Source organism: Rhagoletis zephyria, unplaced genomic scaffold (assembly GCF_001687245.7).
Source record: "Rhagoletis zephyria isolate East Lansing unplaced genomic scaffold, Rhagoletis_zephyria_1.1 Rzeph_scaffold_01849, whole genome shotgun sequence".
Taxonomy (NCBI): domain Eukaryota; kingdom Metazoa; phylum Arthropoda; class Insecta; order Diptera; family Tephritidae; genus Rhagoletis; species Rhagoletis zephyria.
The window spans coordinates 46,827-69,513 of NW_016158933.1; the positions used below are offsets into that span (position 1 = coordinate 46,827).

The 22,687-nt window shown below is 34.9% G+C and overlaps 1 protein-coding gene across 1 annotated transcript; it reads left to right on the forward strand.

Annotated features, from left to right (window-relative positions):
- Window positions 1-3,735: 3,735 nt before the first annotated feature.
- Window positions 3,736-22,347, forward strand: LOC108365346 (uncharacterized; the record flags this gene model as incomplete). Its single annotated transcript, XM_017619350.1, has 4 exons — window positions 3,736-3,822; window positions 21,044-21,156; window positions 21,455-21,751; window positions 21,872-22,347. Coding segments are annotated over exons 3-4 (611 nt in total), but the record flags the coding sequence as incomplete, so codon positions are not given.
- Between the last annotated feature and the right edge of the window lie 340 nt (window positions 22,348-22,687).

A 22,687-nucleotide genomic window follows, 5' to 3' on the forward strand; every position in this document is an offset into this window, starting at 1 on the left:
TGATGAACGAACGGCGACTATATATTTATTCGGGAACCTCCTTAATTTTTCCAATATTCCTCTTAAGATATGCTTGTGTTACCTGTCTTCAGGGCATCCTGGTATCTTTGCCTCATGAACGCATTTGATGAAGTCTTTTTCTTTAGCGGCTGATACCTCCCCTTTTATTCGCTGTTGTTGTTGTTATTGTAATTGATGTTATCCATATCTGCTGCGGAGTTCTGTCCGGAAGCGGTTCTTCCGTCTTGCAAAACTATATTTTGTATAGAAATTTAAAATTGATAATAATATACACTCACTTTCATTAGATTAGTGGAACTTTTTTATTCTCAGTATGCACAGTTTTCTTTTTGTTTGTTTCATATTCATTAATTTCTAACCGACTTCAAAAAGAGAAGGAGGTTACAAATTCGTCGGAGTATTTTTTTGTGTATGTTACCGCATAACTTTGGAGTACGTCAACCGATCTTTTTTATCAAAAAGGTGTTGCCCTTAAGGTTGGCCACGCACTTACTTGGTTTAGTTCTGATTATTGGGTCATGTGGAAATTAACTGTACTATTAAATTTTTGTATGAGAATTGAGGTTGGTTTTGTTTTTTAACCGACTTCACGAAATGGAGAAGGTTATCAATTCGTCGGAATATATTTTATTATTTTTATTTTATTTTTTTTTTTTAATGTATTTTACCGCATAAATTTGTACCACGTGAACCGATTTCGATTATTCTTTTTTATCCTTGTTGGTCCCATACTAATTTGGTTCAGATCTGATCATTAGATCATGAAGAAATTAGCGGTACTTCTAAATTTTGATATGAGAATTGAAGTCGGTTATGGTTTTTTGCTTAAAAATTACCTGTTATATGAGAATTAAAGTCGGTTTTACTGTTTGCTTATTTTTTTAATTGTATATAAATTTAATTAAACATGTCAACAAAGTGGTGTGCTTTTGTATGACCGGCAGTCATGGCTAATTATATTTTAAGAAAACTTTCGGGTATGAAGTTTTGTAGCCCATTGAGTTTTAGAGTGTAAGTTTCAAGTCGCTACAAAATACCGTTGATTTTTTATAATATTTTTTTTTTTGTTGACGGCGCTGCGTTTTTTTCTTCCATATAAAAATTTTGTCGAGCATACTTTGTATGGCATGCAGTGCACGGACTTTACTACTTTATTGGTAGATCTACCAACTTTTTAGCTGTTTTTTATTTTCTACCATTTCTACCAACAAAGGCTAAAAATCTACCAATATTTTCCCGAAAGCAAAGAGATTTAAATGAACACCGTGTATGCATATTTTATCATGGAACATACCTAAAATGAACATGAAGAGTTAACTTTGACCATAACCAACTGTTTATGGAAATATTTTTCGTTTGCAATACGTTTTTTGTGGGAGACTGCCAAAGGAATGGTGTGCAAACTTAAATAATTTCAAAACTAATTTTTAATAAAAAAATTTTGAAGTGCAGAGTAATAGTTTGTTTTATTGTAAAACAGGGCCAGAATCAAGACATCCGGGATCGAATCATATTCGAATCGGAATTTTCTTTGCAGCTTTTGGTAGCGAATTCGCTTTTTCAGTTCAAAATGTATTAGAGAGAAAACAGCTGTAATTTTGTTTCGTTCGATTCGAATCGTGTTTCATTCGATCACGGATGCCATGATTTGGGCCCACTTTTATGTACTACATATTTATACCTTTTTTGTTGAACATTTTATTGTTTTATAAAAAAGTACAATTTATTCCAAGGCGAATTCATATAATAAGGTGACAGCAAAAGTTCAAAAGCAAAAATTCCACTAACAAATTTTACCCATAATGACAATAAGAATTACAACAAATACATCATTTTGACATTAAAAATCCCCAAGGCGAAAATTCAGCTGCTTTGGTAACACCATCTTACCTGAATTAGCTTTCATTTATCCTAAATGAGTAAAATCTATATAATAATTTTTCTTTTAAAAAAATCTACCAACTTCTACCAATTTTTGTATGCAAAATCTATCAATATTAATTTTTTCGAAGTCCGTGCACTGATGGCATGTAATGCAAAAAAAAATTTATAAAAAAAACAATTGGGTATTGTTATTGGAAATCTCCTGAAGAGAATCAGCGGTGGTCGCAGAGCAGCATTTGAACAATTGTAAGTAATTTTTGAGCAAAAAACAAAACCGACTTTAATTCTCGTGTAAAAATTTAAGATTATCGTTAATTTCTTCACGATTCAACTATCGGATCTCACCAAAATTAGTATGGGACCACCCTTGAGGTACCACCTTTCCGATAAAAAAAGAATCATCGAAATCGGTTAACGTGGTCCAAGGTTATGCGGTAACATACAGTCGGTCAATAAAGTTTAGGTACAGCGAATTTTTTACAATACGGGCAACTATTTTTTAAATATTTTATTTTTCGCTAATTTTTTATAAAAACATGGTTAGTTCTACAACAAAAACCCCAAAAATCAAAGTTCCAAACCTTGTGCAAAATTAAAGAAAATTCTGCAAAATTCCATTCAAATATTGCACTTTTTATTTACGTTCTATAGAAAAAAGTTGAGTATGCAGTTTTTTAGCCCATTCAATTTTAGTATAATAAAGTGCAAGTATGAGGTAGCTAGGACTTACCATTGATTTTTGGGAAATTTTTTTGTTGAAGGTGTCGCACTTTTTTTCCATATAAAAAAATTATCAAATATTATTTATAAAAATTATTCTAAATACAAATAAAAAATGAAGAAACAGTATTTAGAAACATTGTTGAGAAATATTGTTTGCACTTTTCCTTTATGTTATTTCGGTTTTTATTGCATAAAAGCGCACCCCAAAACCCCCAGGAAGATATTTTAATTGTATTGCAAATCAATCACTTTGAACTGTTTTAAATGCTGCTCTTCGACCTCCAACTACAAAGTAAAAAAATGCTTAAAATCGCCAACCAACAGAGATTTCACTTATTTATATACCATCCAGACTTTCAGAAACACTTGGTTTCATTAATTCCCAATTCAATATAATATAAGTATACATATTAAGAAATCTGTTCGGCTAGATAAACTCTCATCAAACCTGTTTATTTGTATATATATCCTCATAAATATCGATATATGTTTGAAATGTTTTTATCGATATCGGTATAATTATCACTATATTCGATGTGCTTACCGTTTCCACCATCTTTATTTATGTAGGAATAATAATCTATATATTTTTATTAAATGTTTTTCGATATCGACATAATATATATATATATATATCTACATATGCATTTATCGTTGTAAGTAGTATCAGCCACTGATCTGATAACGCGAATTTATTTTAGCAACTTCGCTTTTGCCTTTGGAAACGCCGTACCTTTTGAACAGAAATGAAAGCAAGCCAAGCTATGAGCAACAGCAAACTAAATTTTTTTGCAAAGACACATGCAAAGACAAAAGCAAGCGAACTCAAGTTAGCAAAAGGCAAAGTCAGAAACTCCAATTCACTATTTCGCTTGCATTTCTTGCATCAGCCGCGCGCATAAACGCTCGCGCATGCGCAGCTACCATCACCATGAGCGCTACGCTGCACGTTTACAAAATACACCACGCCGTTGTGGTAGCCAGCTAGCAGACACCCAATCGGACTGCCTATTAGTTACCTTTGCCTTGGTACATACTTAACTCTACTATGCTCGCTTCGCATTGACTAACAACAGCTGCGCTTTCCACTGTTGTTAACAGAATTGTATCGACCACTAAAGCGTGCGGTTGACGACGCGGTTAAACGCGGCTAAAAAATTACAATTTTGGTAAAACCTTTACCCTACAGAATTGGTGTGTTTGTGTGTGAAGTTATATTTTGATACACTTAGTAAAAAAAAAATTATAATTATACTTTTGCAGCGCGCGTACACAAAGCTAATTTTTTTAATTAAATATGATTTCTTAAAAACTGTGACGAAAAAAAAAACAAAAAAACGAACTGAATGCATATTGAAACAAAAATCAAATAGGTCGAAAATAGCCAAAGGTGGCTGTAATTAAAATAAGAAATAGCAAAAGCCGCAGCAGACGTTAATACGACAGTCCGTAGGCAGCCGCTGCGCGCTGGACGTTGCTCAATAACGCGTCGAGGTTATCGACGATTCGATCAGTCGAGTTGATGATCTTTGTTGCTTCTTTTTTTTTATTTACAGTTTTTTTTTTTAATTCACTGCACCGCTAAAAAGTGATTGCAACTACTACAAGTTTTGTGCAGCAGCAACAACGCAAGCGAATGTGATAAACCAAAACAAAATATACGGGTTGAGATATGAAATAAAATATATCTGTGATAAGTAAATGAGCAAATGAGGAAGGAATCGGAAAGCGTGAAAAATACTTATAAGAAAATTTAATCTATTCACATAAATACATATGTACATATGAATCGCAAATGCGAAGTGTTTGAAATATGTGTCGTTTGCATTTGAGTGTCTATAAATTTTGTAATAAAAAAAATCCTGAAAGTGGAAAACATATTTGCCCATACTGGCAAATGTAAAACGCATTAGAGAGCGAAAATATTACTTATAATAACAAAACATCTGTGTAGCAGTGTGAAGTGAAAATATTAATGTCTAGTAAAAATCATAACTTTGCTTTCTACGAAATATTACACAAACAATTCAATACAATTTTTTCATTTTAATCAATGAGCACTAAAAAGTAGCTCGCCAGCATAATGTAAAACCTGTACTCAGAAAAATAAACATACAAACAAACATATGGAGCCCTAACCGCTAAAAAGACGTAAGTGATTTTTTTTTTAATTTTCATTTTGATGCAAAAATGTTCTTAGAACATCTAGATGCATTTCTGCATCAAAAATAAAATTTTGAAAAAAATGTCGCTTACGCCTTTTTGGCGGTTAGGCGGCTTGATATGATTTTGATTTTATGCACACTTGTGTGGGTACAATTGCATATGCTTCTGCGCCTGTATGTATGTATGCTTTTATATGCGAGTATGTGTGTGTGTACTTGTGGCAAAAAGTGTGGCATAAATAGATTATGTCGCCTGGCAAGCATGAAAATAAGCAGTAAATACTTATGTATGCAGCGTCCGTCCGTGCTTTCGTATGCGTGTGCATGTGTATGTGTGGCAAAGTGCAACAAACAGCAGCAAAGCCAGCGATAACATGCCGCGCCGGCGAATGGCTTCATGACTGCTTGATTGCATGGCTTGAGTGCTGCAGAAAGGAATACAGCCAATTGAAAAATCATAGCGCAGCAGCTGAACTAAAGTAAATCGAAGCAATGGACGACTGTGTAGATGCCAAGCAAAAAAGAAATCCATACGCGACACTTCAAATGCTGCGCGCGACGCAAAAATATAGAAATATAAAAATCAAATGAAATTGATAGCCGCCACTAACTAAAAATTTAAGTTTCTACTGCTTCACTTTACCCCACTTTTTGTCTCAACTAAATACCTACATATTTTATTCTGCTCGTATTTTTTTCTAATTAATTATATTTTTCCGAATTTGTTTTTCCAACGGCTACTCGCCGCCTTGGCTGGCCGCCGCAGTGCCGTTGCCGTGACTAACAAACTAAAATTGTCTGTCTTACTGTCTAACTCGCTAGCCGCTAGCTTACTATGAATCGTATAGCTGTTCGCTGGTGAGCACTTTGCTACTTTGTAGTTACGGCGTCTAGCATTGAATTACATTTGCATTTGTGGCCTATGTCTTGTCTGCATTCGCCTGCACTGACGTCTGTGATTGCATTTGCATTTTTCTATTTGCCAACTGTGCAAATTGTGTGTTAAAAAAAAAACAAAAAAACAATGTGTATATTTGCAAAACAGGCCCGCTAGCAGCCAGACTATTTTTTTCTGGCGATTTTACCTTTTTTTTTGGTCTTTTTTGTTTCGTTTTTGTTTCGTTTTCTGGCTGGCGTGCAGCGCTTACTTTTATTTTGAAGTGTTGACGTTGCAAATGGTTAGACTTGCGCAGCGAACGTGATCTTGTGTTCTGCAGTCCAATGAGCCGTTGAGTTTTAGAATGTTAGCTTAGACAGCCAACGGTGCGTATGATTAATGTGTGATTGCAATTGAGGATTTTGAGAGATTTAAGCGAAGATGATGCCGAAGGCTTTATTAAGTATTTGTTTATTCTGCAAAATTGCGACTCAAATTGAATTGATAGTCATTTTCGTATTAAAAGATGAGGTAGTAAATATACAAAAAAAATTTAGAATAAGAGTCACCATAGAAAACATGTATCTTTTTATTTACTTACGACAAGCAAATGTTTCGGTGCACAGTTTTGACCAACAAAATGAAAGCTTAAGAATACATACGTAGTATTCAAAACACTAGACATTAAATGGTAAACTGATATATTTTCTTCACTCAGTTTATTGCTCTAGATAGATTTCTGTTAAGTGAGGCTTCAAAAATCTCTCTACAGGCTACAGCCTTTGGGACAATGGCTTGAAACTCGTGAGTAAGATCGNAAGTGAGGCTTCAAAAATCTCTCTACAGGCTACAGCCTTTGGGACAATGGATGAAACTCGTGAGTAAGATCAAAGTACATTGCCTAGCTTATAGATTATGGTTATGCCTTTTGATTCTTTACCAAAGCTAAGTTACTTATGTGGTTTAATTTCGTAATGCCGGAGGGCGACCAGAGCCCCTACTATCAAAACCAAGTATGGGTTTCTCCAGAATTGTTATGTATAAATCATAGCTTTCTCCTCGGGGAAGGAGTATTCGCTGGGCAGTCAGTAACGACAGACTTTTCGATTCTCCAGGAGGGTATGCTACTTTCTCTTCGGCGGAACCAATACTTAGAGAGAGAAAATGAAGGGCTCAGAAGGGCGACCGAATCCGGACCGTGAAGAAAAAGCATTAAATTAGGATAGAGTTCTCCTTAAAGGAGCATTTATCCCTTACAAAGTTTTAGCAACACCCACAAAAACAATTCATTACAACGAAGAATACGTGTGGGAACATAAAAACGAATTTTCATGAGGAGGTGCGGGCATATTGAAAACATAGCACACCTGGTACTCTATTTTCAATAAACAATGGGAACGATAGGAGGGGATAGTTTTTACAAATTGTATCGAGCGCAAAGCAAAGCATATAAAAGCCCTCTGAACTGACTCCAAACTATTCACATAAACTGTACGAAAAGGTCTTCAAACAAATGCCGTGTATTCCAAACTTTGTCGGCAATATCAGTGAAATCAGCAATCAGAAAACATAACGAGTTAGTGCTTGTTGAAAAACTATCGCTAAGGGTAAGGCCGAGCTTTTTCTCCAATTTGTGGTGTGCGTCTTGATTTTGTTACACAAAGGGGACCGCCGAACGGCAAATAGGTTTTATCCGAAGTTTTTTTTTTAAGAACACGAGTATGGAGGATTTCTCGACTTCCAGCATCCGCGCCTTTATTTTGAAAATGATGTCACTACTTCACACTTTATCAGCAGTTGTTTAGCTTTCTCCAAGCTCAGGTTATAATTACTGCGCAATGCCATGGTGGGAATGGATACTGTGCCCTGCTATTTTTGGAAATCCCTCACTTTGTTTCTAAATGTAAGAAGTTTCAAAAAATTAATGGGAAGGTCTTTCCTCTAACAAACAAAACAGTTCAGCCGATTAACTTTAGAAAGGATCATAGTGCATAGTCTAAGGTATTGAAGTCTTCACTATCCAATGTCCAGTCAACCGCAGAAACCATGGTAGAAACGTGACTCTTGAACCATGTCCATATTGCAGTGAACAAAAAATACAACCTATCGTGCGTCTTTCAAACAACACAACAACCACGCTGTCAAGTTTAAATAGCGGCAAATTAACTGCACTTGATAGCAGTAGGTTGAATAAGGAAAAATGAATTAGCAAAACGAGTTTGCGGGGTGAGCATAGCTCAGTGGTTAACGTTTCTGACACGCTTTGTTCATCGATGACGCGGATTCGATCCCTGCTAAAGTCTAGAAAAAATAAGTCTGGTGAGGAGATGTGGTGATCTCCGAAATACCTGCTATAACTTCTGCCGCTTAGACTTTTTCCTAATAAAATAATCGTGGTACAAAGCTCAAAAAAAAAATATTAAAAAAACACTTATGATTTAGTGACCAGCTGTATTTCGTCTACCTTAAAAAAAATAAACTTTTAAGGATATTTTATTTTTTAGGATTTTTTTGTATGACTACTCTTTCGTAATACTTCACAATTGCTTTTTGTACCTTTTATGAACTTGAAATGGTATTATAATTTCGTCCGATGTTTGTAATTAGCAGGAAAAGAAGAGATAGACCCTTGAAAATATGTACTTAAATGATCATAACGTCGGGGTGAGCCGAATTAGCTGTGTCTGTCTGTAGGTCTGTTTGAACGCAATCTAGTCCCTAAGTTTTCGAGATACCGACTGAAATTTAGTAGCTGGTGTATTTTTATAGCGAATTAATCATTTGCCGGAACGAGAACAATCTGATCACTGTAACATAAATATATAGCTCCCACATAACTGCTTGTTTAGATATGAGATTTTTTTTTATAACTCCTCCATTTAAGAAGCTAGGAACATGAAATTTCGTACTATTATAACTCATTATACACAGAAACTTATAATGAAAATGACAAAAATCGGTTCACTATTACCCATAGCCTCAATATAACTGAATGTTCAGATATGGGGTTTTACTTTGAAACTCCTTCATTGGGACAGCTAAAACCGAGCATTTCGTTAGATAATTTTTAAATTAATTATACAAAGTCTATAGAGCAAATCATCAAGATCGGTCTGAAAATTATTTAGATCAATTTTTAAGAGGCATATCTTCCATAACAATGATTGTTTAGATATGAGATTTTTTTTAAATATCTCCTCTATGTATAAACACATAGTTTAGCTGCCAAACAACTAGTTCCAAATGCAGTAGCCGGTTGAAGTAAAATTTTCTGAGGTTCATAAAAGGTATGAAGCCTTCGGGAGACAGCCTTGCCCTTACTGGTTTCTAGTTATTTGAACGTTAGAAGAAACTTCTTCTCCTGGAACCCATAAAAAAGTAGCAGGCACCTCTACACAATCAGTTCAACTTAAAACATTCAAAGAAGTTGAGCTATGGCCGCCCTGTGCTCTCCCTTTCGGCATCACGCTATCTTTGGCCAGTGTTGCCATTAATTTTTTTGCCGTCCCGCCAGATTTTATAAACAAAAATCGCTAGAATGCCGCTAAATCATTTAAATTCTGTAAACTTTTAAGAAAAACGAATTTCTTGAATAATTTGTCAGTTCAATTTCATTTGATAAAATAAGAGATCATATATGTAGGAGAAGATCCGAATAGAGCATGACCTTCATCCATCTGTTTAATGGATGAAATTTGTTTTGTATGAAATTTAACGTGTTAGTAAATATCCCGCGAGTGGGTTGGCTGAAAAAATCTTGGCCACGATATTTTTAATTAAATATTCAAAAATTAATTTTTTTACATATTTTTTTTTCATTTGTTTAGTTAACATATCATACAACAATAGAAGGCATAAAACCTATAGAATGTGCAAGGAAATCGTGTAAATTGCAGATCAAACTGCATTTGCATTAATTGCACAATGCTTTCATGGAATCCTTCAAATCTTCTACAATCCACTTGTTTAACTCAGGATGTTTAATCCACTCTTCGCGGAATTTTTGCTAAGTAGAAAATAAAATCGCTAGATCTAGTGGGGAAATCGCTAAAATGGCAACACTGTCTTTGGCATTCATTTTTCAAGACACAATTTTAAATATCCGCACCGGATTTCGATGAATTTGAGTCTATACCTTTATATTACTTTTTTTGCACTCGTAAATTAATCTGACTCACCGGAAATTTAAGTGACATATGATTTGTTTCCTTCTGCCAGTTTTCATATTGAATTAAAGTAAGTTAACAGTAAAAATATTTTTAAAATAATCTTTCTAAGAAGGAATCAAATGGCACCGTAAATACTCTTGCGCCACGTAGTGGATTATTTTAACTTTTATATTTCATTCATTGGGTTGCGAATAATGTGACCAACTATTTGAAAGCTCAAAGAGCTGCAGGTTAGGTTGGGCTAGGTTAAAGTGGTTGCACCAGACAAGTGCCACACTTGGACAACTAAGAGATTGTCCTTTGTGATACCACGAAAACAACAAAAGAACTGAACGGAGACCCTTAATTTAGTCAGCGAAACGTCGCGGAGTAGATTACCAAATTTCGAATGCGGCTAATTAGAGCGAAAATGCGTCCATCGCAAAGGTTGGACAATCTAAAAGAAAGTGTCGAGATGATTCCACCCCATCTTCCTCTTGATTGCTGATATAAATGGGTTCAGTTGAAATTCCTAGCCTTACCGCGTGAATACCAATCGCACAATGGCCTGTCAGAACGCCCATCACTAGCCCTTGAGAGGTAACGTGTTTTTCGGCACCTTTAACGGGTAAAGATGAGTCACTCGTGCCTTGCGCTGCAAAAAGTATTTTAAAGTGCCTTATAAAAACATTTTATTCAGCAGAGAAATGTTCTATTTTCCCTTTTTATATCACAAAAAGAGCACCGCTTTCTTTTGTCCATTCCACTAGGTTTTTAGTAGAGTATGTAATTTCGTTACCGCGAGTACTAAGTATGCGTGTCAGTCTAGCGCTCGCCGAGCTAACACTAGGCCCACTAACCCCGCTCTATCCGGTCTTCTCTTAAGCGAATATATGTAGGCACAGAAGGAGCTTCTGAGAGTTATTCCTATGTGTTCAGGGCGAAGTCAAAGCCCCACAGAACTCCAGAGTGTTACCACTGGATTTCCTTGAGCCTAACAGCAGTTCATGCTGCGACAATTCTGTCTGCAATATCCGCCTTTTCTGACCTTCGGAATAAACGCAACACTGTACCTCCAAGCATTGCGGATGTACCAGGTCCTCACGCAGTTGGCATAGATATGAGCCAACCCACTGCACGACACCTCCATAGCCCTTTGCAGCTGCGCAGGTATGATGCCATCGTTTCCCGGAGACTTGAAGCGGTTGGAACGAATTTATCGCACAGGCCATGTGACATTGTAAATGACCTGAAGTACAAAATATTGCAAAGAAGTATATTTGACTGTACTGTGAAGTACGAAGTATAAGAGTTAAAAAAGAAGTACTGTACTTCCGAAAGAAGTATGGTTGGTCACATTAGCTATGAACTAAGTTTGAGGTCTCTAGTTCAACAGGAAGTTGACGAAATATTGATAGTAAAATTCCATGACATACATATGTACATACATGTTTTATTTATTTATTCAGTCTAAAAGTACAAGCGCTGTTGTGGGAGTTTCGCTGACTAGTGGAAGGCGTCGTAAAAAAGAAGCAGACCAATCTTCATGGAAGTATGAACGCGAAAAGCAAAAACAAGATAGCTATTTAAAAATTACCGTTTCATCATACTCACTATATTCAATTTTTATATATAAAATTTGCAAAAACTACCACATTGCCATATTGTTTTTTAATGTTATTAGGCTCTTGTTTATCCGAATTTTCAGATAATAAAGAGAAATATACAATTTGGATGTTACTTGTTGTTGTAGACGTTTTTTTTTTTATTTATGGATCACTATTATAAAATCACATAACGCTGTTTGCAAGTGGACTACTCATTTGTGCAATATTAAAAAAAAATTCAACAAACTTTCGTACAAATTTCGAACTTTTGAAAATTCTAAAAAATCAATCGACATTTTTAGCCATTTGAAACGTGTACTTTATTCTACTAGAATTCAATGGGCTACAAAACTGCATACTCAGAATTTAATTAAAGAACTCGAAATTTTAACGAAAATTTGTAGATTTTTTTTAATTGCATACATTTTTAAGGCAGTGTCACTCGATTGGTACATTTGTACAGATTTGTAAATTTTTATATTGGGCTATTGGTAAAAAAAAGTGGGACATTTTTTTTGCATTCAAAAGATTGGTACAATACAGCGATGTTCTATTGAAAAATTTCAATAAATTAATTTTCGTGATTGGGATAATGAAAAATATTTTGGGGGTTCAAACAATTGGGATACGATTTACACCAAATACCCAAACGTGTGACAATGCCTTTAAACTTATATTTATACAGATGTTGGTAAAGAACGAACTATAAAAAACTAACCGAAATTAAATAACAACAAAAATAATATTTTAAAACTTGTCAAAATTTGGTGCGGATATAATTTTTTCGACTACTGTACATAAGTTGGCTATGATTACTCGGCCGTGCTATCATAGTAGCACAATGCCACTCATATTTGACTTACAAACAAACTACGGGCAGGAATTTCAAGATTTCAACCCTGTTTTTATGAAAAATTTTATTTTTATCAGTATTTTTCTTTTAATCAAAATATGTTGAAATAAAAGTGAAACTAAAAAAAATTCCTCACAGAATCGATTTTACACACTTCTCAATATCCGCCAATTTATTAATTAACTGTTGCATATTTAAACTGTCCTAAATTCGATTGACTACATTTTACAATTGCCAGCTTTTTCCTATTGTGCCCACGGAAAAGCAACAAAATACATAGAATCCTTATCGTCTTTATGTTGACCTTTTCATTATGTGGCATACCAAAAAATGCACACACAATAGGCAAATCTGTTTCATATTTTTCTTCTTTATCAACCTAAATGAATAGCTGTGTGGCTGAGCTTTCGATTTGCCTAAATATCAATTATCAGCAGAAATAATTAATAGCTGCCAGCTAATCGAAGCATGCATATGATCAAAGGCGGTAAAATAATTAAATGATTGTGTTACATATGTAAGTAGCGGCTTTACCCAAGCACGCACCGTTAGGAGCTTGTAAACCATTACTCATCATCAGTTTTCAGCAGCCAGAAACAAAAATATGACTGCGTTAGGAAGAAACAGTTTGATTCCACCTGAGTTCAGACTTTCACATTTCCAACACAGCAGGTTATGAAATTCCTTTATTCATTCATAATGAATTGGAAAATATGTGTTAATGTTTTACATGCCTTTTTAAAATTAATTCACTAAAACAATCACTAATAGTTTTTCTACATGTTTTCAACATTTGTTTGTTTTTTTTACAAATGAATAACCCCAATAATAAAAAACAATATTATTGTTCTTCTTTTACCTAAATGGTTTAACTCACTTGTAATATAAATCAGTGCAGACATGCGTACATATGTACATACATATGTACATACGTAAACCATTTATACATCCAATCACTTGTTGCTCCCAATGGTCAATGGAAAATAACACAGTTGGTGGTTAATAGCCGAATATTAGTCAAAATGCTCCGCTCTCCAACTGTTGGTGCTTACGCTGTGCCAAAAATGCATGCAATTTGTCATAGTCGCGGATAAGTAAGCCTTATTTTTAGTTTTATTTTGGTTTTGTCTAAATATTCTGCGAAATTCCATGAGAAACAAAAGGCAATTTTTTTTAATCCCATGTTTGTGATATTAAACATCGATTATCTTTAGAATGGCGAGCATGTTGCGATGGTAACTCCAAATTTTGAACAAAAATAGTTGAAGTTAGTATATGTATGTAAATGTAGTTATGCAAAATGGAATTTATGGAAAGCGTTTTAAGCGTTGGAGTTGTACATACTTTTACACCTATAATTCGCGAAGAGGAAACTAGCAATTTAATAATCATAAGCATAATATCATTTACCATTCACAGTCAGAATTCTAACACGTTTCGTATTTTATCTTAGCGAGTTCGTATTAGCTAAGCTTATTTTAGCTTATTTTACTCTTGGCTTGTTTTTGAAATACAAATTTGCGGTTAACAGGTTCATTTGCTTCAAAAAAGTCTAAAAAATATACTCAAACAATTTAGTTTTTAGCTGAGTCATATTAGGCGTTAACTTTCAAGATCTCTTTTATAGGGAAAGTTTTCACAACAATCATATAATTATACATTCATTAATACAGAGTCTGTACTACAGACATGGGTGATCCATCTAGAACTTTGTTTTTAAATTTTAAATAAAGCACTTAACACAGAATTGAATGTCGTAATCTTTTTTATTACCCGAAAGAACATTCTCTGTCATTTACTTTTTAAAAATAATTTCATTTAAATGTTGGCTGCGACTACGCTGCAGGTGGTCCATTCCAAAGGTCCAATTTTCAATAACTTTTTGCAGCATTACGCGAATTACGCGAGTAATGTTGGCTTCCAAGTTGCGAATAATAGCTGCAGGCAACAAAAAGTTCGTTATCATGGTGCGGTAGCGCTCATTATTTATGGTTTGTTCGGTCTGCGGCCAATATTGTAAGGAAATTATTTTAAAAAAATAAATGTCAGAGATACTTATTTCGGTTGATAAATTCCGATATCCAGTTCTGTTTTAAGTGTTTTGTTTAAAATTTAAAAAGTTAAGGTCTAGATGGATCACCCCATATATGTATATATATGTATGTATACATTAAAATATTTAATATGGTTGCCCTACTCGCTGAATAAAGTTTTCGATATAAATACTTATATATTTATATATATAAATACATAAACAGATTTGGTTAGCTTCAATTGGTCAATCCTTGAGCGACACCTTTCCAAAATGTGCCGTGGAGTTTCGATATCCGTCGTGCGAAATCTGCATCGCCCCTGCGAGTAAATTCTCAGTTCGGTCATGCGATGGTTCAGCCTACAGTGTCCTGCCAGAATTCCTGTAATAATTCTTATGTCATTCTTGCAAAAGCTCATACATTCCTTAAAGCGTTTTGGGTTATATGTTCTTTGGAATGCGGACCCTCTTCCTAACCGGACCAGCGCAGAGAGTGACTATCTTCCTATGCCATATAAGGACCCTCCGATGAAATGGGTTGGGGCTCCTTTCTTGGGACATTTTCTTGAAATGCGGAAAACAAGTTAGTCGGTTCTATGCTTCTCATTTGTAGTAATTTTTTTCGCACTTAATTCCATAACAGTAGGTAAAGCTTTACTCAGCCACCACTGCCCAATGACTCAGAAGATCTCCAGAAAAGCTAATTTCTAACAAGGCTTCTGAAGAGATGTTCTTCAAAAGTGTTAAGTGAGGCAAAAGTATGTATATACATATTCACTGTAATATTTTCGAGCTTACTTAAATACATTTTGATAAACTGTGTCTATGGACTCATGATTAAATATTTTCAACACGTAATATTTTAAACCATAAACATTTAATGTAATTACCCATTGTCATGCAATTAATAAAAAAAAACTTGTTCAAAGTTATGACAAAAAATTCTAGATATGCGCGTTTAAAATAGAAACTTCTCTTATTTTCATAATTGCCTGTATTTTCCTCTTACCATTGCCCAATCAACAAAGCTGCTACTTTTTGACATTTACCACATTTTAATGGCGTTTTTGTTTTTACTTTATTCTATCCAACTATTGTAGCCGCCAATTTGAACTTCATTAAGTCTTTGCAAATTAATTTACTCAATTAGAAATGCTAATTGTAATAAAACAAAAGCACAAAAAAATCAAAAAAAAAATGTAGTTGAAAATTAAAATCATAGAAATGTTTGAAAATCTGAAATCTCGCGAATCGTGCAAACAAACAGCAAACAGTCAGTCACAAAAAAACCAAAAAACAAACAGCAGTAACTACAAAAACATCAACAAAAACCTATGCAAACAGCAGCGCTAGAGCGGTACGCTGAAGTGACAGCAGCGACGCGTCGCATAAAAACCACAATTTCCAGCTGAACAACTTCTCAAAAAGAGATTTGTACGACAGCCTTTTAAGTTATTACCGAAATATTTCAATGAGCGGCGTTGGCGAAACTAAAAAACGGCTTAAAGCCAATCAGCTAATACGCTAATACGCCGCGCTAAGGCACTTACATGCATACATTTGTTTACATACATATATACATACATACATATGTATATATATTTGCTAAGTACGAATGCATAAAATGCTTAGAAAATTGTATGCCGTGTACTAAGTAAGTATGATTTCAAAATGTTCGCGACATCAAAAGTGCATTTAATTATGTGACGCGTGCGCTTGAATAGGAATGAGAATTATACACACAGCTGGGAGTTGCAGAAAGTCGAAATTTTTTTCTCAACACTAATTTATTTGCATGTACTACTAAGTACGCATAAATTTTTTCTAAACATATTCATACCAACATAAATACATACATACTTATGTACACATGTATATGTATATTTCTAACGACCTCTATCGCATTTAGCTGCCACACTCTAACTGCTTGTACTAAGATTACTTAGCTGCCACGCTATCAGTTGTCTAGTGTAACCAACACCAATATATGGAGGTGTTGACAACTGGTTTTTTGTTGGTGATTTTTCGATTTTTTCTAACTGACCAAAATGTAGCTGATTGTATAATATTTTAAGAAACAAAAAGATATGTTGAAGAAAAATTGCCATTTTAATTACAAAAATCATACAAATGGTCAATGATCGCGCTTCGGAGAGTATCTACATAATATTTGAAAGCAACATTTGATTGTTGCAAATATACATAGTTGCAGGGAAGGCGTGAAACTGTTATAAATAACAGCAAATATTAGGCGTAAACAAATGAGTGAAGAAAAAATAACAAAACAAGTGAATAAATCGAAACTCAAATTCAAATAAAAACTAATTTAGTGGCCAAACAACATTTGGCAACTACAAGCCAGCGGCAAAGCGAGTGAAGTAGAAAAATATGTAAAATAAAAAATCTTTAAAAACTTTTAATTTATGATATAGTAAAGTTAATCAAATATAATATGCAGAGAATTATGCAATAATGTGTTACGATGAATGCTTGCCGGATTAGACCGAGCTTCTTTACGGCATGATTTCTCTATCGGAAAAGGGCTGGATTTTGATGTAGTATTCAAATGACTGATGGTTTTTCTAAACCTTTTTTTTGCGGCAGAAATGCTCAAATGTTTGCTATTCTCTTCTTTTTTTGAGGAAGCATTTCGAATTCAAGCCACACCCTTGCGATAAGCTTAGCCGAATATTTCGTTTTTATTGTTTAAGGTCTATTTAAGAAAATGAAGCTCCTAAGTCCACTTAAGCCACTTCGAAGAAATTATTGGCTCTCAAGGCATGCTGCTAAGTATATTTGGTTGTTCATAGAATAGTCAATCTGCTTAAAAACGATTTACAGCCTTAGAGTTTTCCTGTATATGCAATGCATTACTCAAACCTGTCTTGAATCGACGTAAGCGATTATTCATTTTGATCACAGCGGTATAAACAAGGTAATAATCGAGAAACAAGTTTAGAAAGATCCCAGAGTTGTTGTAACGCGTACGGAAGGGATTAAACTTTCGGGTAAATCATTATCCTTTAAGAATAGACTTTATCAAGGTTGAAACGCTATAACTATGCAGATTCTTAATTGCAAGGGTCTCAAAATGTTACCTTGAGAAATGCCAAATGTCGCCGGGAATAGGCACTGTCAAAAGCGATCAAACAGAGTCTGCAAAAAATATATGATTTTATCCACCGAAGAAGTCAGGAGTGGAAACAAATTCTAATGAATTTAGAACAAAAACCTTGTCTAACCCTATGTCGAAAGTTTTTCCAAAGTCTGTGTAGAGAGTAATGTAGCCTTTATGGAGGCAGTTACAAGAGTTTTGTGGGTCAAAACCGCATGATCTTGTAGTGCCGACCAGTCTTTGACAAAACTGTGTTGCTAAGAACAAATCATATTATTTACTAAAAAAAATTATTTACCTTTAACGATGCATCCCAATATTTTAGATACCCTAGACCATTTTTAAAAATCGGTCTGTAATTTAGGTACGTACAACCACTTCGTAAGACATGGGTTCAATCCCTGGTTCGGTCAACATCTAAATTAGAAAAAAAATGTTTTTAACGGCAGTCGCCCTCGGCAGGCTTCTCATAAAATCCATCTGCCGTTCTGAGGCGGTGAAAATCTGTAGGTCACTCCATTTGTATTATAACAACAACACAGCCAAATACTTAGCATTGTTATAAATTATAGAGGCTACTATACAATAATCAATAAACTTGAATGGTCATAAGGACACGTTGAAAATTAGAGCTATCTGTGCAATCCAATATGAATACCTTTTAAAATAAATCCTGGTCGGTATACTTACATTGGGCCTCATGCATAAAAAGTGAGCTTAAGCTCCGACTCGATTTTCAGTACAAATTCTTGAGCTTGAGCTCACCCTTTCAGTGCAAAAATTGAGTCTGAGCTTAAGCTCACTTTTTATGCATAAGGCCCATTATCTCAGACCATCTCAAGCTTTCAAGTGAGGACTTACATAAACTAAACTCTAAATCCACACTGGATCATCGCCTATATCACTGCACAGCTTTCAGAATATCGTGATTTGTCCTGACGTGACGTGAGAACCTAATCTTCCCTTTGTCGGTTGATTATGAAAGAACGAAAGAGAAAACAAGTAAGAAAGTCTAAGTTCGGGCGGAGCCGAACATTAAATACCCGGCGCAAGTATTAAATATATGTTTTTTCACCCTTCCGAAACCTTCCGCTAGATGGTAAGCCGAGGTGTATCAATTTTGAGTAAATTAGCGTCCTTCAATTTCGAAATACTGAAGTTTCAAGCATTTCTTAAATTTACCGTTATATGAGAATCGGCCGTTATTTTAGTCCGATTTCAATAATTTTCAACGTTTTGCTTACACGTGGCAAGTACAATAACCATACCGAGTTTGGTACAAATTGGTAGAACGGTTACCGATATACTTATATGTGATCATAAGTGGGCGGTGCCACGCCCATTTTCCAAAATTTTACCATAAACGTATTTCTTGGTAAAGAATTGTTGCAAGCATCAATTTTGAATAAATTAGCTTCAATATTTAATGATTTATCGAAGATTTTGTATTTCTCTAAATTACCGTTATATGGGATGTGGGCGTGGTTATTGTCCGATTTTAAAAAGTTTCGGCGGTTTTTTATGCTGTACCAAGGCCAACAACTGTGCCAAGTTTGGAAGAAATTGGTGCAGCGGTTACCAAGATATACACATGTAACCATAAGTGGGCGTGGCTACGCCCATTTTCCAAAAATTTATAATATTCTTATTTTTCGTCTAAAAATTATTGTAAATATCAATTTTGAGTGAATTATCTTCAGTAGTTACTAAAATATCGCAGTTTTCGTATTTCTGGAAATTACCGTTATATGGGAAGTGGGCGTGGTTAAAGTCCGATTTCGCCCATTTTCAATACCAACCTACCTTGGATTAAGGGAAACCTACATACCAAATTTCGTTGAGATATCTCAATTTTTGCTCGAGTTATCGTGTACACGGACAGACGGACAGACGGACAGACGGACGGACAGACAGACATGGCTTAATCGATTTCTTTTTTCATCCTGATCATTTATGTATACATTTGTCTATATCTATCTCGATTCGTTTTGGCTGTTACAAACAACCGTTATGTGAACAAAATTAATATACCCTTGTGCACAAGTGCGCTCGGGTATAAATATAGCACTTTAGTGCGGTGGTAAAAATTTTCGCGAATTGATATTGTATTTGCTGATTATTTCGCTAAATATAGCAGCTACAAGATTGTAGCAAATTTATAATTTAAAAAATTTAGCTATAATTCTCCATCAAATATTTCTTTCTAAAAAATAATGTTTTTCTCTGCCATCTGTCTGGGTCGAACCAATGACTTGTTTTTTCTTCTCAACAGTGTAAGCGATTTCAGGTCCCACTATTTAATTTATGCATTCAATTTAACAAAAAAGAACATTATAGATTTGAATGTATGTAGTTGTACCCACGCTCAGTTATGAGGTTTACTTACAGGACAATGTTTTAAAAAACAATAATAAGTAATGGTTGGTTTGTTGCAGTGCCTCCCAAGTAATACTCAGGTATCGCTTACAATTTTATTTTAACGTAGCCTATCTGTCATGAATTTGTGCAGTTCAAACAAACCACTTTGACACGCTTATAAATTTGTGCATATCGCTTATTTTAGCACTAGATAAATCCCTTAAGTGCATGGCTGTGTATTTCCCGAAAGCTTTATGTCTTAAGGAAACCAGCTTTAGGCAACAGTAAGTAATAGATTTAAAAGGTTTTAACCCTCAACTGCTTACGAAACCAAATATGGTGCCACTACTTTTTTCTCACCAAACGAGTGTTATAAATACGTATCAAAGTAATTAAATGCACTGACAAGGTAACTAGGAATAACGGAACGCAACGGTTTGTCTGTGGTTAGATGACGNCCCTTAAGTGCATGGCTGTGTATTTCCCGAAAGCTTTATGTCTTAAGGAAACCAGCTTTAGGCAACAGTAAGTAATAGATTTACAAAGTTTTACTACACTACTTTTTTCTCATCAAACGAGTGTTATAAATACGTATCAAAGTGATTAAATGCACTGACAAGGTAACTAGGAATAACGGAACGCAACGGTTTGTCTGTGGTTAGATGACATTTGAATATAACGTCACTTTTATGTAGGTGTTTGGTAAACGTCTATTCTGTGCCCAACTGCAAAAGAGGAAAACTTATGAAACCCAAAGCTGCCCTTGTAAAATAAAAAAATATTTTCATAATTCACACATCCTCTTCTGTGTCAATAAATAATTAGTTTACCGCTACCCAACTGTTTTCTATTGTTTTCATAAAATTTTCCATACATTTCTTTGCGAAATGAAATTTAAAATAAATGACTTGGAGTCGTTTTTTCTTTCGATAAGCGTTGATTGATACGTAAATAAGGTGTTTGTCACAATTAAATTTTTTTGATTGATCTCCGTCATAGTTCATGCAATAGAGGGTTAAAAATATATCAGATTGTCCACGTATACCTGCTTTAATAGTTACATGCTAAACAACCAACAGTCAAAACACTTATTATTATAAACCAAAACTACGAAAGACGATGTTTTTAAAATAATTAAAAAATAACTTTGATTTTTTTAATAAAAAATCTTAAAAAATTAAATGAAAAATTCATCTATTTAGTTGAAAAGCTCTAATTTAAATATTTCCAACTAAGTACACGTGCTTATTTTGACTACAGTTATTTTCAGTGTTTTTGCTATATCTAACAAAGTGATGCCAATTCTACTCGCAAATAATAAGCAAAAAATTACAACACAGACACATATGTAGAATTGTGAGTTATTGTGAAGAGTATTGTGAGAAGAAAAAGAAGAAGGACGAGCTAAAAATAGAAATAAAATCGAAAAGAAAAACAAAACCAAAANTAATAGTTACATGCTAAACAACCAACAGTCAAAACACTTATTATTATAAATCAGAAACTACGAAAAACGATGTTTTTAATTTAAATATTTCCAACTAAGTACACGTGCTTATTTTGATTACAGTTATTTTCAGTGTTTTTGCTATATCTAACAAAGTGATGCCAATTCTACTCGCAAATAATAGGCAAAAAATTACAACACAGACACATATATAGAATTGTGAGTTATTGTGAGAAGAAAAAGAAGAAGCACGAGCTAAAAATAGAAATAAAATCGAAAAGAAAACCAAAACCAAGCAAAGCAAATAAAAAGTCAACGTGTAAAAAAATTTGAAGAGCAGCATTAACTGCGCTCACAGCATCCGAACTAGCGAACTGTACAGCAATATGCCGGCCTTAAAGGCCAAGCAGCAACAAAAACAAACACATCAACAGCAATATGAGCTATCGCTAAAACAACTGCAACAAACAAAACAGCTGCTGCTGCTAGAAGAGCAAAAATACGCGCAAACCAAACAAAACNCCAAGCAGCAACAAAAACAAACACATCAACAGCAATATGAGCTATCGCTACAACAACTGCAACAAACAAAACAGCTGCTGCTGCTAGAAGAGCAAAAATACGCGCAAACCAAACAAAATCAAGAAGTTAAGAACTGGTTCTTACCATCGAAAGCCACTACAATAACAGCACTGGTCACTACTAAACCAAAAACAACCATAATTACCGCGATGATCAGTAGTGGCAAAAAAATGAGCATTAACGGTGGCAGCATCACCAGCAACAGTGGCAGCGGCAGCAGCTGCGTACGCGTCAGTGGTGTTCGCCGTTGTTGTCGCAGCAAACGCTCATCATCGCTACTCACCATTGCGCTGCTGTTGCTTGTCTCTGTATTCGCTGTCGTCTCGGCAGCCGGCAGCAATGGTAACGGCGGTGGCGCATCTGTGCGTACCGGCGCCACTAATTCACGTCTGCCCCGCACGAGTGCAAGTCAGCTCAATAGCGGCAGCAATGGCGGTCTAGGAGGCGGTGGAGTTGGCGGTGGCGGCAGCAGCAACAGCTTCAAGTTGGCCGCAAAAACGCTAAACAACACACGCAACGGAAATTTGCGAACAAGGTGAGTGACGTTTTGGAAAATATATATGTATGTTTTTTTTTCGCTTTTTCCCACTTTTTGTGAAGCGCAGAGCAGATGCACATACAGAGTGAGGTGTTGCAGGAAAATATAAGTAAACAGATAAATGGGGGAAAAAATTAAAATTGCATAGGCTTGCAAAAGAAACAGCGGAAAAGCTGAAGCAATAAATAGAATGGCCAGTGATTTTGAAAAACTAGCCGTTAAACGCGATGTACATATGTATGTGCGATACAAAGTCGCTGCGAGCAGCGTTGTTGATGTGTAAGTGTGCTGCAATAGTAGGCGCTATCATTTCGGTCTTTTATTTTTTTTGTTTTTT